This window comes from Molossus molossus, unplaced genomic scaffold (genome assembly GCF_014108415.1).
Source record: "Molossus molossus isolate mMolMol1 unplaced genomic scaffold, mMolMol1.p scaffold_m16_p_3, whole genome shotgun sequence".
Taxonomy (NCBI): Eukaryota; Metazoa; Chordata; class Mammalia; order Chiroptera; family Molossidae; genus Molossus; species Molossus molossus.
This window is the reverse complement of record NW_023425366.1, coordinates 95193706-95207404: the sequence shown is the minus strand read 5'-3', so window position 1 is coordinate 95207404 and position 13699 is coordinate 95193706. Positions and strand designations below refer to the sequence as shown.

General features: G+C 54.5%; 1 protein-coding gene across 1 annotated transcript; it reads right to left on the bottom strand.

The window, feature by feature from the left end:
• Positions 1 to 68: 68 nt before the first annotated feature.
• ARPC1B (actin related protein 2/3 complex subunit 1B) lies at positions 69 to 13002 on the bottom strand. The gene is made up of 10 exons (XM_036279281.1): positions 12920 to 13002; positions 7020 to 7096; positions 6175 to 6279; positions 5514 to 5736; positions 4652 to 4759; positions 3344 to 3550; positions 3184 to 3259; positions 2025 to 2230; positions 996 to 1086; positions 69 to 661 (listed from the first exon to the last, which is right to left on the bottom strand). The coding sequence occupies exons 2-10, from the start codon at positions 7081 to 7083 to the stop codon at positions 623 to 625; spliced, it is 1119 nt and encodes a 372-aa protein (XP_036135174.1). The 5' UTR covers positions 7084 to 7096; positions 12920 to 13002; the 3' UTR covers positions 69 to 622.
• Between the last annotated feature and the right edge of the window lie 697 nt (positions 13003 to 13699).

Sequence of the window (13699 nt, the reverse complement as noted above, 5' to 3'; positions counted from 1 at the left end):
TAAAAATTACGTGATTAAACAAAAATAACCTTCTGAATAAAATGAGAATGAGTGAAGTCTTAAAAATGAGCATTTACCAGAAATCAACTGCAAACATAAAAGAGTAATTAAATTTACATTAAAGCCCAAAATCATTCTGGAATGTGCTACCACTTGTCTAGGAGTCTGACTAGTGACTGACTGACTGACAGGACAGACGCCCAGTCCTGGCAGCCCCCAAGCTGGACTGCAGTGGGGAGGGAACCATTTGGGGGAAGGCTTTTGGGTTTCCGGATTAATTTTTCTGGCAAGCAGAAATAAGCTATCTATGTCCGTGCAAAAACTAACCTCTTCCAAACACAGGCTAGCGTGTCTATATTTGCATTTTTATTATCTCCATGTTTTTTTTAAGCAGTTCATGACCAGCAGAGTGCTTTGGGACATTTTTTACAATGAATGGAAATATTTGTTTAAGAACAAGGCACATATTCCTTCAAATAGGCAAGGAAAGCTTCCTACTTCTCCCCTTCCTTTCTCGTGTTGGGGACCCAAACTGGTACCTTAGAAACATTCAGCAAAGCGAGCTTTAGCTTCCCTGACTCCCCCCTCAGCAGCTGGGATGGGGCCAACATCTCCTCACAGGTCATTTGATCTTCAGGTCCTTCAAGGCTGATTCCAAGCTCTGAAAGGAGATGAGCGGAACAGGCTGGTTCTCAGCTGTTCCACAGACATCCTACCCACCCCCACCCGAGCCCCAGGCAAGCAGAGGGCAGAAATCTTGGGTCTTTTGGGTCCAGCAGATCTGAGTTTGAATCCAAGCCCTAAAAAGGAGGTGCCTCAGAGCCTGCTGAGGCTCAGTATCAAGGGCTACCTCTCATCCCTCCCACCTCATTCCAATGAGTGCCTTTCTCCTGCAGGAATGAAGGACGGGGCATCAAGGGAGGCTGCCACGGAGAAAGGTGGGGAGGAAGGGCCCCCGGGAGTCTGGTGGGACACCAGTGTGGGGTGAGCTGTACCTTCACATCCCAGATGCTCATGCCACCATCCATGCCGGTAGTGCAGAACTTGGAGCACTTGGCCTTGCCCCCGCTGAGCACTGAGATCTGGCTGCAAAGAGGATGAGGCCTTTACAGATCCCAGCCTGTGCCTGTGCTGAACTCAAGATCCCCTGCCCTCCAGTAGCTCCTGGGGGCTCCGACTTCAGTGAGAAGTGCTGGGGTGTGCCTCGAGGGGGCAGCCTGGGAGGCAGGCTGTGCAGGATCACAGAATGGGGCTTATGAGTCTGCTTGAGGAACAGCAGTAATGTGCAAAGTGCAAAGGGCAGCCCAGACAACTGGAACAAGACACAAAGGCCTGAGCAGGGCATGAAGGACAGGTGTCTGGGGAATGCGTGTAGTGACAGTAGGGTGGCAGAATGGGAAAAAAAGTAAGAGATGGGCTGGGAGGTGGAGGAACTAGTTCTAAAGAGCTTTGAAAGCCATGCAGAGGTGTTTGGTCTAAAGACAGCACTGGACCCTGCAGCCACAGGAGGGTTTAAATGGCTGTCATAAAGTCTTGTCACAATTCTCTATTTGCGACAGGGTGGACACGTGTGGCTGGTAGGATTTAGAAGTTTTGGAGAGTTTTCCCCTCGTCCTACCCTCGTTCTTCATGGAGGCTTAGTTCTACCACTAGTTCACCAGTTTCTAGCACTAAACCAGTTTCAGCTCTGGCCCCGCCCCTAGCCGGTTGGTCATTGCCTGGCCACCTCAGAGAAACACAGGTTCCACCCCTAAGATGGTCCTCACACAACCACATCCTACAAATGCAGAGGCTCACTGCTCTGTCCCCACCTGATGGTATTTTTGTGCAACCTAACAAGATGGAACTGACTCCCTAAATCTGGGCTCGCACCTCCACACTGCTGGGATGAGTCTAGACCGCTCACTCCCAGCACCTCCCCCCGCCAAGGCCCGTTCTGCCCCTCTGGCCCTGCCTTCATCTGGCTCCTTTCTTGGGCAGCTAATCAGCAGCTAATCCAGGCCCCGCTCCAGGCCCGTCCTCACCTGACGCTGTTCTTGTGCAGGGAGTCCAGGCCTGTTCCGCCGGCCACGCCACTCTCGGAGCTCGCCTTCTTGTCGAGGTTCTGGAAGCGCTCGCGGGCTGTCAGGCCGCGCTGCGAGCTTTGCTTGGGCACGTCCAGCCGCCCACCAAAGCTCAGTATCCCTGCGGCGCCGTCGTAGGTAAAAAGCACTGGGAAACAGTCGTGGCCCTGCAGTAGGGGCGGGGTGCTATTTGAGCACAGCGCCCCCATTTTCCACATGGGGAAACTGAGGCTGGAGGCAAGGTGTGCTGCCAAGGGACATTGGACCATGAGTCTGGTGGCCCAGGAGTATGGATGGACTTGAGCGGAAGAGCTATGGGGAAGCTGATGTCAGCTTGTGGGTACAGCCAGACCAGCTTCAGGTAGAGGGAGCAGATACTGGGGATGAGCATATCAGGGTGGCTCCTACCCCAGTAAAGCCAGTGTCTAGATGAGAAGGCTTGTCTCGGGCTCTTCTGGGAGCCCAGGGGCCTTCTGTCCTCATCAGCAGGTTACACCTGCTCTGGTAGAGACCCCACAGCTGTAGCTTCTCTAAACCAAGTAGGATTGATCTCCCTCTGAGACCCTCGTTATGTTTGCTGAGAGGTGAAAAAGGACTTGACAGACAGGTGGACAGAAGGAGGGAGGGAGAGCAGTAGGGCCCTTCTGGACACATGGCAGAACTGCACTCCCCCACACACCCACTCTGAGTTAGGTGTGGCCCCGTCATTTCTACTGGCTAATAAGATAAGCAGAGATGTTAGTGTCCATCCAGGGCATGGCAGCTGGGAGAGCATGTTGCTGACAAAGCCTCCATCTGCACTGAGCAGAGCCCCCCTCACAACACACACTGGAGATATAAAGTGAGCAAGAAATAAATATTTACTATAGTTAAGCCCCTGTATTTGGGGATATTTTTTGTTACCACAGCATAATGTAACCTGTTCTGATCAATACAGATATACAAATGAAAGGATGGATGGATGGATGAAAGAAAGGAGGGAAGGGAGGGAGGAAGGGGGAAGATGGAGAGGGAGGATGGGAAGGAGAGAACAAATGGATACAACTGCCCTGGCATCTCTGGGCTCACTGGGAGACCTGCTCTAATGGGCCATTGCTTCCCTCCTTCCCTCCTTCCTTACCGCAGCCACCAGACTGTTTTCTGTGATGAAGGTCACGGCCAGCAGCGGCAGCGTTTCAGAGGCCAGAGTCGCGACTCTGAGTGAGAGACAGATGTCAGCCACGTGGGCCCCCTCCTACTCCATGCCTTAGCTGTCCTCCCCTCGTCTGGCCTGTACTCACGCCATCTTCTTGTCAGCATCGGCCAGGCACACTGTGCTGTCGTGGCTAACCCAGGCCACGCGGCTGCCACTGGCTGAAAAGCAGACACCGTGCACCCAGCCGCAGCTACTGCTGGACTCGAACATAAGCTCCCCGAAGGGCATCTTGGAGCCCCATGGGGTGGGTGCTGGTCGCTCCTCCACTTCCTTTATGTAAGCTGAGAAGATCCTGCCCACAGAGGTGGAAAAAAAAAAGGTGACTTGGAGTCTGAGGGGGCCCCAAGAAGATATTCCCTTTCTCAAACCAGCCTGGTAAAGTCAGAGCAACTGGCTGGGAGCTCATGGTACCAGAGTCGGCTTTTCATAACCTGCATCTTCACAGGTAGTCAAGTTTGGGCCTCAGTGCCATCTTTGTGCAATGGAGTAGGGCCAGGAGGTCTCCCAGCTGAGTCCTGTGAACTCCCAGGGCCCTTGGGGTCCTTACCTGAGGACTGGCCATCCACTGGTGACACACCACCAGGAGGAGTCCTGGTCTCCATCATGGGGCCACTACTCCACAGCCAGTCCCTAGGATGACCCTTCTCCCTCCTATTCTGCACCTTGAACCAATCCTGCCCCTTGTCTTGCCATCTCTACCCTGCATACTGCTGTTCTCTCTACATCTCAGGGCAGCATGGGGTCACCTGACAGATCAGAGTGCCAAGAAACCAGCTCCCTACCCAACAATGGAGCCTCATCAGGACATCGTCCTCCCTGTGCCCAGGGACTCCAAAGGGACCTCTGGAGTCTGCCGGAGCCTCATTTCCCAGGTGGACATTCTGAGACCTAGGCCATCTGCCTGTAGCTAGGAGCTGGAGGCCTTTGGAGACTCGGGGCTGCTGAACAAAGAAGTAAAAAACAGCCTATGGCGACTGGAGACTCTACATTCCAGGCCTTAAGATAATGACGCAGGGTCTGCCCCAGCTTATCAGTCATCTATACCTTCGTGTAAAAAGGTACACCCACTCATTTTCCTTCAGACAGAAGTCAGGGGACTGAAGGGGTGGGAGGTTCTAATGAAGCAGGAGAAGAAGGCCTAGGAAAAAAACCTTGCTGACATTAAGAGGTAGGAAGAGGCTAAGACTCTTCATGGGCTGGAGACAGGACCCAATGATGATCCTTGAAAGAGCAAAACCTCACAGATAGTCGACTGAGGCCCCAGGGCACCCTGCTGGCAGCAAAGTTGGTCTGCAGCTGGTCTGGAAGGCAGGGTGTGGGGCTCTCGGGATGGGGCTCCCCTCCACGCTCCAATCCCTGTTCCTGCATTGATGGCAGGGCCCCACCCTCTCACCGGCACTTGAAGTCGCAGGAGCCTGCAGCCAGGAGCACGTTGTTGGGGTGCCAGTCCAGGCTGAGGACGGTGGAGCGAATGGGCTTCTTGATGTGCTTGCACACCCACCTGGATACGACAGTCAGATAGGTAAGGGGGAGAGAGGGACAGACAGGTGGGCAACCCACTGACCTCAATGCCCTGGGCTCAGTGCCCAGAACTCCAGCCTCCCACTGAGCCCTGCAGACCACTGAGGTCCCAGGACAGAGGGGTCTGGGCACTGTCAGCCGATGGGCCTGTCAGGGCAGGTTCAGGCCAGTAATGTGTGGAAGCTCTATCCCCGGTCTCCTTTAAACATCATGACAACCCCGGGCAGGCTCAGTGAAGCTGCTAATTGGCTAAAGTGGGATTTGAACTTGGGTCTCCCAGACTGCAGCCTGAGATCCTGCCTGGCTGCTGCTGTCAGGGACCCAGGGGAGAAGATAATGATGTGGCTGGAAGCTTGTGGCTGGGTACCTTGGGCAAGTTACTTGCTTCAGGGCCTTACTTACTCATCTGTGAAGTAGGAACAACAATAGATGCCTAGTTTAGGGGGCTGTGGGGAAACCAGTACCAATATGTGTGCAGGGCTTAATGTGATGACCACAAAGGCGAGTGGTGTGGTTTGTCCCCTTGTTACTGAGACAGGGCTGTGGGAGCACCTGGTGGTGTTGAGCCCCTCACCTCACCTATGAGGTCCCGAGAGGACACACTTTCCCAGGGTGGTGTGAACAGGAGGCCCAATGCCCCATTTGGTACTTTCTGGGACACTCTAGCCCTTCCACCTGTTGGTCTGCATCCCTGGGTACCTCCAAGCCCACCCAGGCCCTGCCCAGGTACCCACCAGTCATTTTCCTGCTCGAAATAGCAGATGGAGATGACACGGGAGCCGCTGCCCACAGCGAACTTGTTCTCATTGGGGGCCCAGCGCACACAGCGAGCAGCCCGGTTGATCCGCAGGATGACGAGTGTGGGCTTCCACGTGCGGCCCTTCAGTGTCCACACATAGGCATTGCGGTCTGTGCCACAGGTCACAATGCGGTTACTCTCCGGGGCCCAGTCAATGCCTGTGGGATGGTGAGGTAACGCTAGGTTGAGGCAAACTAAGCAGAGGTGGCTGACTCTACAGTGTCCATGTAGAAGGGGCTCAGAGGTCACAATCTGAACAAAAGCTGCTTCAGGGGGTGCTACTAGAGCTTATTGGGGGTGTTACAGCTCCCACAGCTATCACCAAACATGCTGGAAGGCCAAGCCAAGAGACAGAAAAGTAATGGATCCTTGGCAATGCTAAGCTGCTGGATCAAACCTTCTCTGAAGCCCACAAACTGAGTTTTACAGTTACATGAACCAACATAATCCCTTTATAACTTAAGCCACTCTGAAGCAGGGTTGTGTTACTTACAACCCAAACTATCCTACTAACACAGAGTGGGTGGATGGCCCTGGTTGGCCATGTCAACCTCTAGCCTCCTTTCAGTAGGGTGGTCCCAGCCAGCCTGACCCACCTGTCACCTGCCCGTTGTGCTCCTTGAGCTCATGCACCTTGACCCACTTGGCTCCGCTCTTCTCATAGATGTGCACCTCGTGGTTGTTGGGGCAGATGGCGATCTCTGTAGGAGGGACGAGCAGGGTGTGGGGAGTCAGAGGATGCATGCCTGCCCAGCTCCCCACTGCCCTCACAACTCCTGTCTACCTCCCTTCACAGACCACCTGGGCAACACCTTGTCCGTTGAGACTCGGACTCCTCTTAAGTCGCTCAGGCCCTGATGGCCTTTCTTGTGACACTTCCCCAGGGACTGGCCACCTCTTACCTGTACCATCCAGATGTCCCCACAACAGTCTCATGACTTCTGGGAGCTGCTCCCAGTCCCCTGCTACTGCCCTCTGCTCTTCACCCCAGCCATGGTTTCTTCACTGTCCAACCTCAGGGCCTCTGCACACGCCCCTCCCGCTCTTCCTTTAGGTCTTTGCACTAAGGTCACCTCCTTCGAAAGGCCTTCCCCTGCCACCTTTTCTAAACCAGCACCTCTGTCCACTGCCTTCCCGTACCCCATGTGTTGCTCTTCAGAGCTCATCTCACTCTCTGCCACTGCAGCTATGTCTTTGGTTTTCACCCCAGCCTGTGAGCCCTGCACCTACAGCCCACCTGCGCCAGGTCCTGCTCTCACCTCCACGCCTCGATGCCCACTTGCCTGGCTGCCCCTGCTGGTCCCAGAGCAGCTCATCCTTTCTCTCCTAAACACCCAGGACCGGGGGTGAAGGAGGGGACAGCTGGCTCTCCGAGCCCACAGTCCAGGGCGCCTGACTGCTTTAACGCCCATGTGTGCTCTAGGGGAAGGAGGGCACTCACGCGTGTGGTCCTTATTCCAGGCATGGCAGCTGATAGGCTCCACCAGGAAGCTGTGGTAGGCCATGGCTTCTCAGCTTCTGTGCCCAAGACGGGGAGAACCCAAGTCAGCTTTGCCCCTGCCCCAGACCAGGCTCCGACTGACCTCACAGGAGGGCAGTGGGGGCCACCCTGCCTCCCAACTCTTGCCTGGTGCCTTGCTTCACTCCTGGGCCTCAGTTTCCCTTATAAAAATGACAGTTCTCTTGGGATGCCTCTGGGCTCCACGGAACAGAAAAGGATGGGGTGGGGGATACAGAGGTATTGGTGAAGCCACTATTATGAGTGTGATGGGACCCAGCGCCAGGCAGGCCAGCACCCATCAACTCTACCTCAGTTTTCTCATAGATAGAGCTCACCCCCAGGAGAATGGGGTGAGGATGAAATGAAACAATCTCAAGAAACAAAAGCAGTGCCCTGCCTGTTCACGCTGAACTAGCTGTGCTCAGCCTTTTCGGTGCCTGGAGCAGAACTCCTGGTCTTCACACATGCTTTTCCCTCTGCAGGGAAGGCTGCTTCCGAGGATGTGCCTAATGTGCTGGCTCTGTCCACAGTTCACGCCTATGTGCCATTCTCTCCCTCTACTCAATACCCACCTCTGTTCTATTGGGCAAAATCCTACTCATCCATAGCGACCAAAGTAAACATACTTCCTCAGCAGCCCAGGCTCAGGCCACATATGCTCATGCATGTTCAAATTTGCACACACATAAGAACACTGCTCCCACACACGTGTTCAGCCTTGCACACACACAAGCACACTGCTCCCACATGTGTTCAGCCTTGCACACATGCACTGTTCCCACACGTGTTCAGTCTTGCACACACACAAGCACACTGCTCCCACATGTGTTCAGTCTTGCACACACACAAGCACACTGCTCCCACGTGTTCAGTCTTGCACACACAAGCACACTGCTCCCACGTGTTCAGTCTTGCACACACACAAGCACACTGCTCCCACGTGTTCAGTCTTGCACACACACAAGTACACTGCTCCCACACGTGTTCAGCCTTGCACACACACAAGCACACTGCTCCCACGTGTTCAGCCTTGCACACACATGCACTATTCCCACACGTGTTCAGCCTTGCATACACACAAGCACACTGCTCCCACGTGTTCAGTCTTGCACACACAAGCACACTGCTCCCACATGTGTTCAGCCTTGCACACACATGCACTGTTCCCACGTGTTCAGTCTTGCACACACACAAGCACACGGCTCCCATGTGTTCAGTCTTGCACACACACAAGCACACTGCTCCCACGTGTTCAGTCTTGCACACACACACACAAGCACACTGCTCCCACATGTGTTCAGTCTTGCACACACACAAGCACACTGCTCCCACAATAGCTACCTCCCTAGCCTGTCTCCTTATAAGGCCTTTTGTGGGCAGCAAGGCCCCGGAAGTGGTACGGGAGCTGTCAGCCCAGATCAGCAGGCTTGATGGGGATTTCCCCTAAGTTTCCAGTGCATCTGGACTGGGCCATTGTTGGCATCCAGTTTTGCTGGGGCAGAGTGTCATCACTGTCTACACTACAGACGACGACTCAGGAGTGGGAGCACTAGGCTTGTCTGACTGCTAAACTGTGTTAATCTGCCCACCTCCATTTTCCAAGGTCACTAACAGAGCAGGGGCAGGGCTAAGTCTAGAGCCCACTTCCGAACCCCTAGACTCCAGCTGAGGCCAACCACCCCGATTCCTTCAGTCCCAGAAAACCCAGAAGGAGAAGCCGTGTAGCTGCAGCCCAAGGTAAATGTGAGGGTCCCTGGATCCCAGACTCAGGCTCAGAGCTGGTCAACAGAACCCAACTTCCCAGCTCAACTGTCACAGATTCGCCGTGTGGCCAAGCATTTCTGCTCCTTGCAAGGTCTTGGTAAGAGTGTCCGGACATGTAAAAGCTGCTCTAGCATGATGTTTTAGAGTTCCAGGCTGTGAAGATGGAGGCTGGGTGAGCTGAGGACAGTGGCCCCCATAGGAGCAAGCCATGTAGCTGAGAGGACTTGGGGAGCCCTGACCATTTTTTCCTGGGACCCAAAGGGTTCTCAAGTAGAAGAGGGAGAGGCTGGCAAAGAAGGCCACATGTGCAGTGGGACAGGCAGGGGAGGGAGATTCAGACTACACCTATCAGCATTCACACTTGAGCATGAATAAGACAGAAATACTTCCCAGTCCACTAAACCAACACCTCAAAGAGGGCAGGGGATATGGCTGAAGGGAGTGGGAGAAGGGAAGACGCATTTCCCCTTTTTCTTAAGTTTTTCATAACTTCCGCAAAGCAACTGAAACCAGCAAGGCCTCAGCAATGACTCCCAACCTCCACTTAAAACTGAGGACGTGAGCCCTGGCTGGTTTAGCTCAGCGGTTAGAGCGTCAGCCCTCACTCCAATGAGCTGTGGGTTCAATTCCAGTCAAGGGCACGTACCTTGGTTTTGGTTCGTCCCTGGCCCTGGTCAGGTCATGTGGGAGGCAACCAGTCAGATGTGTTTCTCTCTCTCTCCTTCCCACTCTATCTGATGATAAACAGCAAAATATCCTCAGGTGAGGATTTTAAAAAAAAATGAGGAAGTGAGAGCCCAGAGAGGGAGGAGCTTCGACCCACTGTGGCTTCAAGGCTATAGCCTCCTAGTTTAGGAATCTTTAGATTGTCCGTGGGGTCGGACCCAGGGAAGCAGCCTTCACACTGGGCCATGAGCCCTGGGAAACCTCTACCCTACAAAGGTGGGGATGTGGGCTCACTGCCAGACAACCTCCTGCTGAGGAAAATGCTGTGAGGGTTGCTTTGCCGTGTGCTGCCTCAGCACTGGTTCCTGGTGGAGGCAAAGTCAGGCTGAGATGTAGCCTTTGGGACACCCACCCACTTGTCACCATGTCTCTGTGAGACAGCACCCTGTGGGTCCATTTGACTGTTAAAGCGAGAGGAGGGGGCCCTGAGGATGGCATTGGGAATTGCAGTCCACATGCAGCGGTCTGTGCCCCACCCCCCATCACCTTTGAAACTGAGTGAGGCTGGGGGAACATGAGCCAAATCCTGAGAGACTCCCTGCTCTTCCCCATCCCAGAGCCGGGATCACTCTGTGGTCCCAGCAGCACCTCCCCCATGTCCACACACAGCAATTGCTCAGTGTGAATGGACCCAGGAGCACCCATGGCTGGTGGTGTGAGGGCAGAGAAGAGTGACATGGGGGCTAGGAGTGGGTGTGGGTCTTCAAGGTGGGGTCTGGGTTTCTATCCAGGGAGTGCCAAAGACCATGCACTGGGAGGTGGACAGGGGTAGTTGTTCACTGATGTATCCCCAGAACCAATTAGAGTACCTAACATACAGTAGATGTTCAATAAATATTTCTTGAATGTGGTTGAATGAATGAATCATATCCTTTCATGTCTGTCTTAGGGGATGGTCTATAAGGGATATGCCATATTACTTCAGTGGCACATGAAGGCAATTTGTACATATTTACTGGAGAGCATGTGCTCGAATTTTTTTCCTGATAGGGTCAATGATCAGAAAAGCTTAGAAACCTGCAGTCTAGAGAGTCCTCTGAAGATACGGAAAGAATACAACTCTCTAAAGCAAAGGGTCTCAGGCCTCAGGGCTCCTTCCTTACAGTGCTGGGTTCAAATTCTTTGTCCATACTGGCTGGGTGCCCTCAAACAATGTTTTCCTCACATCTCCATCCAGAAAAGGCTGGGGCTGGACAAGGGACCCGCTGTAGGATTTTTCTTACTTTCAGAGAAGCTTTGCCAGCTTTTCCTGAATGCAGACATCCGGCTATACTTGAGACTAATCCAGGCAGGAGCTGCCTGGAGCCAGGATCTCTGCTCTACGGGCACTCAGGGAAGTCCCCACCCAGCTCAGAGGCTGGCTAGAGAGCTGCCAGCAAGCCATTTTGCAGCATGCTGAGCAATTACTCAACTTCCTGTTGTGTGTAGAGCAGCCCTTGCCACCCCAAACAGACCAGCCAGTCCCTTCTCCCCAACTCTGCTCTTTAAGTCTTACAAACCAGGCAAAGTCAAGTCAAGAAACACAAATGAAAACAATCATAAGGCACCATAAGCCCCAGTTAAAGCAACTCAAACAAAACACATAAAACTCAATGCTGGCAGGGCTGTAGAGAAATTTTCATTTGTTGCTAATTTGTTCAGTCTTTCTGAAGAGCAATGTGATAATGCTCAATTCAGCTGGGTAGGAACAAACAACAGAATAACATGAACAGGAAATTAAGATCGTTAACACTCTGGTGACATAAATTCATTTTGGTGCTAAGAAAATAGGCACTGATTAATTTTTTTTAAAGCAAACATGTTCATAATAACCCTCTTTGTAATGGGGACAGGGTAGAACAATCCAGATGACTACAAATATTGAAAGAGTACATGTAATCTTAACACGGGTTTCTATTTAACTATTATGAACACATATGTAATAAACTTAAGTTGATTTGGCATCTCTAAATGCTCCAGATTTCCCAGGACTTTGACATAAATTCTATTCTCTCTTCTAGACCAAGCCTAGAAGTTTTTTGGTGTTTTGGGTTTTTTTTTTTTTTACTTTATTTTGTGTAGAAGGAAACTGAGACTCAGACAAAAGCCACTATTTGCTTAAAGTCACACAGCTCTTGCCCTGGCCAGTTTGGCTCAGCGGTTGGAGCATCAGCCCGTGGAGCAGAGTTGCGGGTTCAATTCCGGTCAGGCACATGTACCTCGGTTGAGGTTCAACCCGGCCTGGGGTGGTGCGGGAGGCAGCCAGTTGGTGTGTGTCTCTCTCACATCCATGCCCCCCCTCCCCCCGCCAATTCTATTTTTTAAAAAAGAAAAAATCACACAGCTCTTAAAGGCACAGCAGATTCTGACCCTAAATCTCAGAGGTTAGGTTCACCTGGACAGATTCTTTTATAAATGTGGGCACACATTTATACTGTGTGTGTAGCTGGCACATTGGCAGGTGCCTTACACACATGATCATATTTATGCCTCAGACTTGAAAGGTCCTCATTTTCCAGATAAGGCAAGTTGAGGCCCAAAGAGATTAGGTGGCTTGCTAAGGTCATCAGCCAGTGAAGGAAGAAGCTGACACTCTTATGTAGGCCCCTGTGACCTCATGGGCAATGGGTGCCCTTAACCACTTGATAGCATTGGCCTCCAGGCTCAGGAGCCTAAGGACAGCCTGGAATAATTTGGGGAGAGCCTCCAGCTCTCCTGCTGCTTCACTAGTCTTTACTTTATTACTGCCACTGCCCAAGGTCCCAGCCCTGCCCCTCCTGGGTGGCCTGGTTGTTCACCCCGCAGCTGGCGAAGGAGGGCCGATCAGATTCGCTGGGGTCTGGCTCCACCAGCAAGGGACCCTGGCCCTGGCCCTGGGGGCCGGCACAGGTTGGGGGAGGGGGCGCCGGGAGGAGGGCGGGGCCGGGCGGGGCCGCCAGCTCATTTCCCGCTGGAGCAACCCGGAAGGCTGGAGGATGAAGGGGAAGTGACTGGGCGTGGGTCCCTCGCCGACCGAAATAACGGGGACTCCGACCGTGGGGCAAAGCCCGGGAGCTGGCAAAGCAGGACAGGGGGGCAGGAGCAGACGGCGGGCCGGGGACTCGGGCACCCAGAGGACGCCGGGTGCGGGGAGCCCTGCGTTGCCACCCTTGGCCCGGCCCGCTGCCCCACCCCTCACCCCCTACACCCTCACCACCGGGCACCCCTTTACCTCCGGGTGGCCCCACATGTCCTGGCAGTTCCCCACCCTCACCTCTTGGCGCCCCCTCCCCGCGCCTCCGTCATCCCCGCCTCCCCTCAAGCGCCCCTCATCTCCAGGCGGCCTCCCCGGTCCCCCACCTCGGGGCCACCAACCCCGCGCGCCCCCTCACCTCGGGGCTCCCGGCCGCGGACTCTGGGCAGTCGACGCGCCGAACCGGCTCCGGGACCCGCAGCCACTTCCTCGTGGGCGGGGGGCGGGGCCTGGCGGCCGCGGCGCCGAGGGGACGGGGGCGGGGACCCAGGCGGTGGTCGGAGGTCAAAGGCCCCGCCCACCTCTCTGGATTTAGAGGCTGCACAGACCAGGGAACCCAGAAATTGTCCGCGACCGCCCCTCACCACTTCCTGGATGCGGAAACGGCTCCGGGAGGGGCGAGCAGCCTGAGCACCCAGCCGGGGAACCCGGAGCCTGGCAGGGATCCTGTCCCCGCGACCCCACCAAGAGCGGGGCGGGCTCTGGGTTCACACACTGGTGACCCAGCAACTTAGGGAGCCTCCGCAGGCCTCCGTCCCCAGCTCGCGGGATCGCCCTTCCTTCACCGGCTGGTACCTGCTGGGTGCCGAAAGTGCAGTGGGGCGTCGCCGAGGCAGGGGGTGCTGGCCCCGGGCAGCTGTGCACGCTGGCGCCCTGGCTGACTGGCTGGCCCAGCTCTTTTAGTTCCGACTTTTTGCACAGCTGTTCCACCCCAGTCTGCTTCACTTCTTTTGGGGCCACCTGAATTTTGGTCTTGGGCCAGGTGGTTCCCAGGGGCCTTTCCATTTCTACCCTCTGTCTCGTCAATGGAGAGGTGGCCAGGTGGCCTGACAGATGGAGGAGAGCTGGTGAAAACCCTGCACCCTCCCACTTCTGGCCCCTTTCCCTAGGACTTACTTCACCCAAAGGCAGCCGGGCA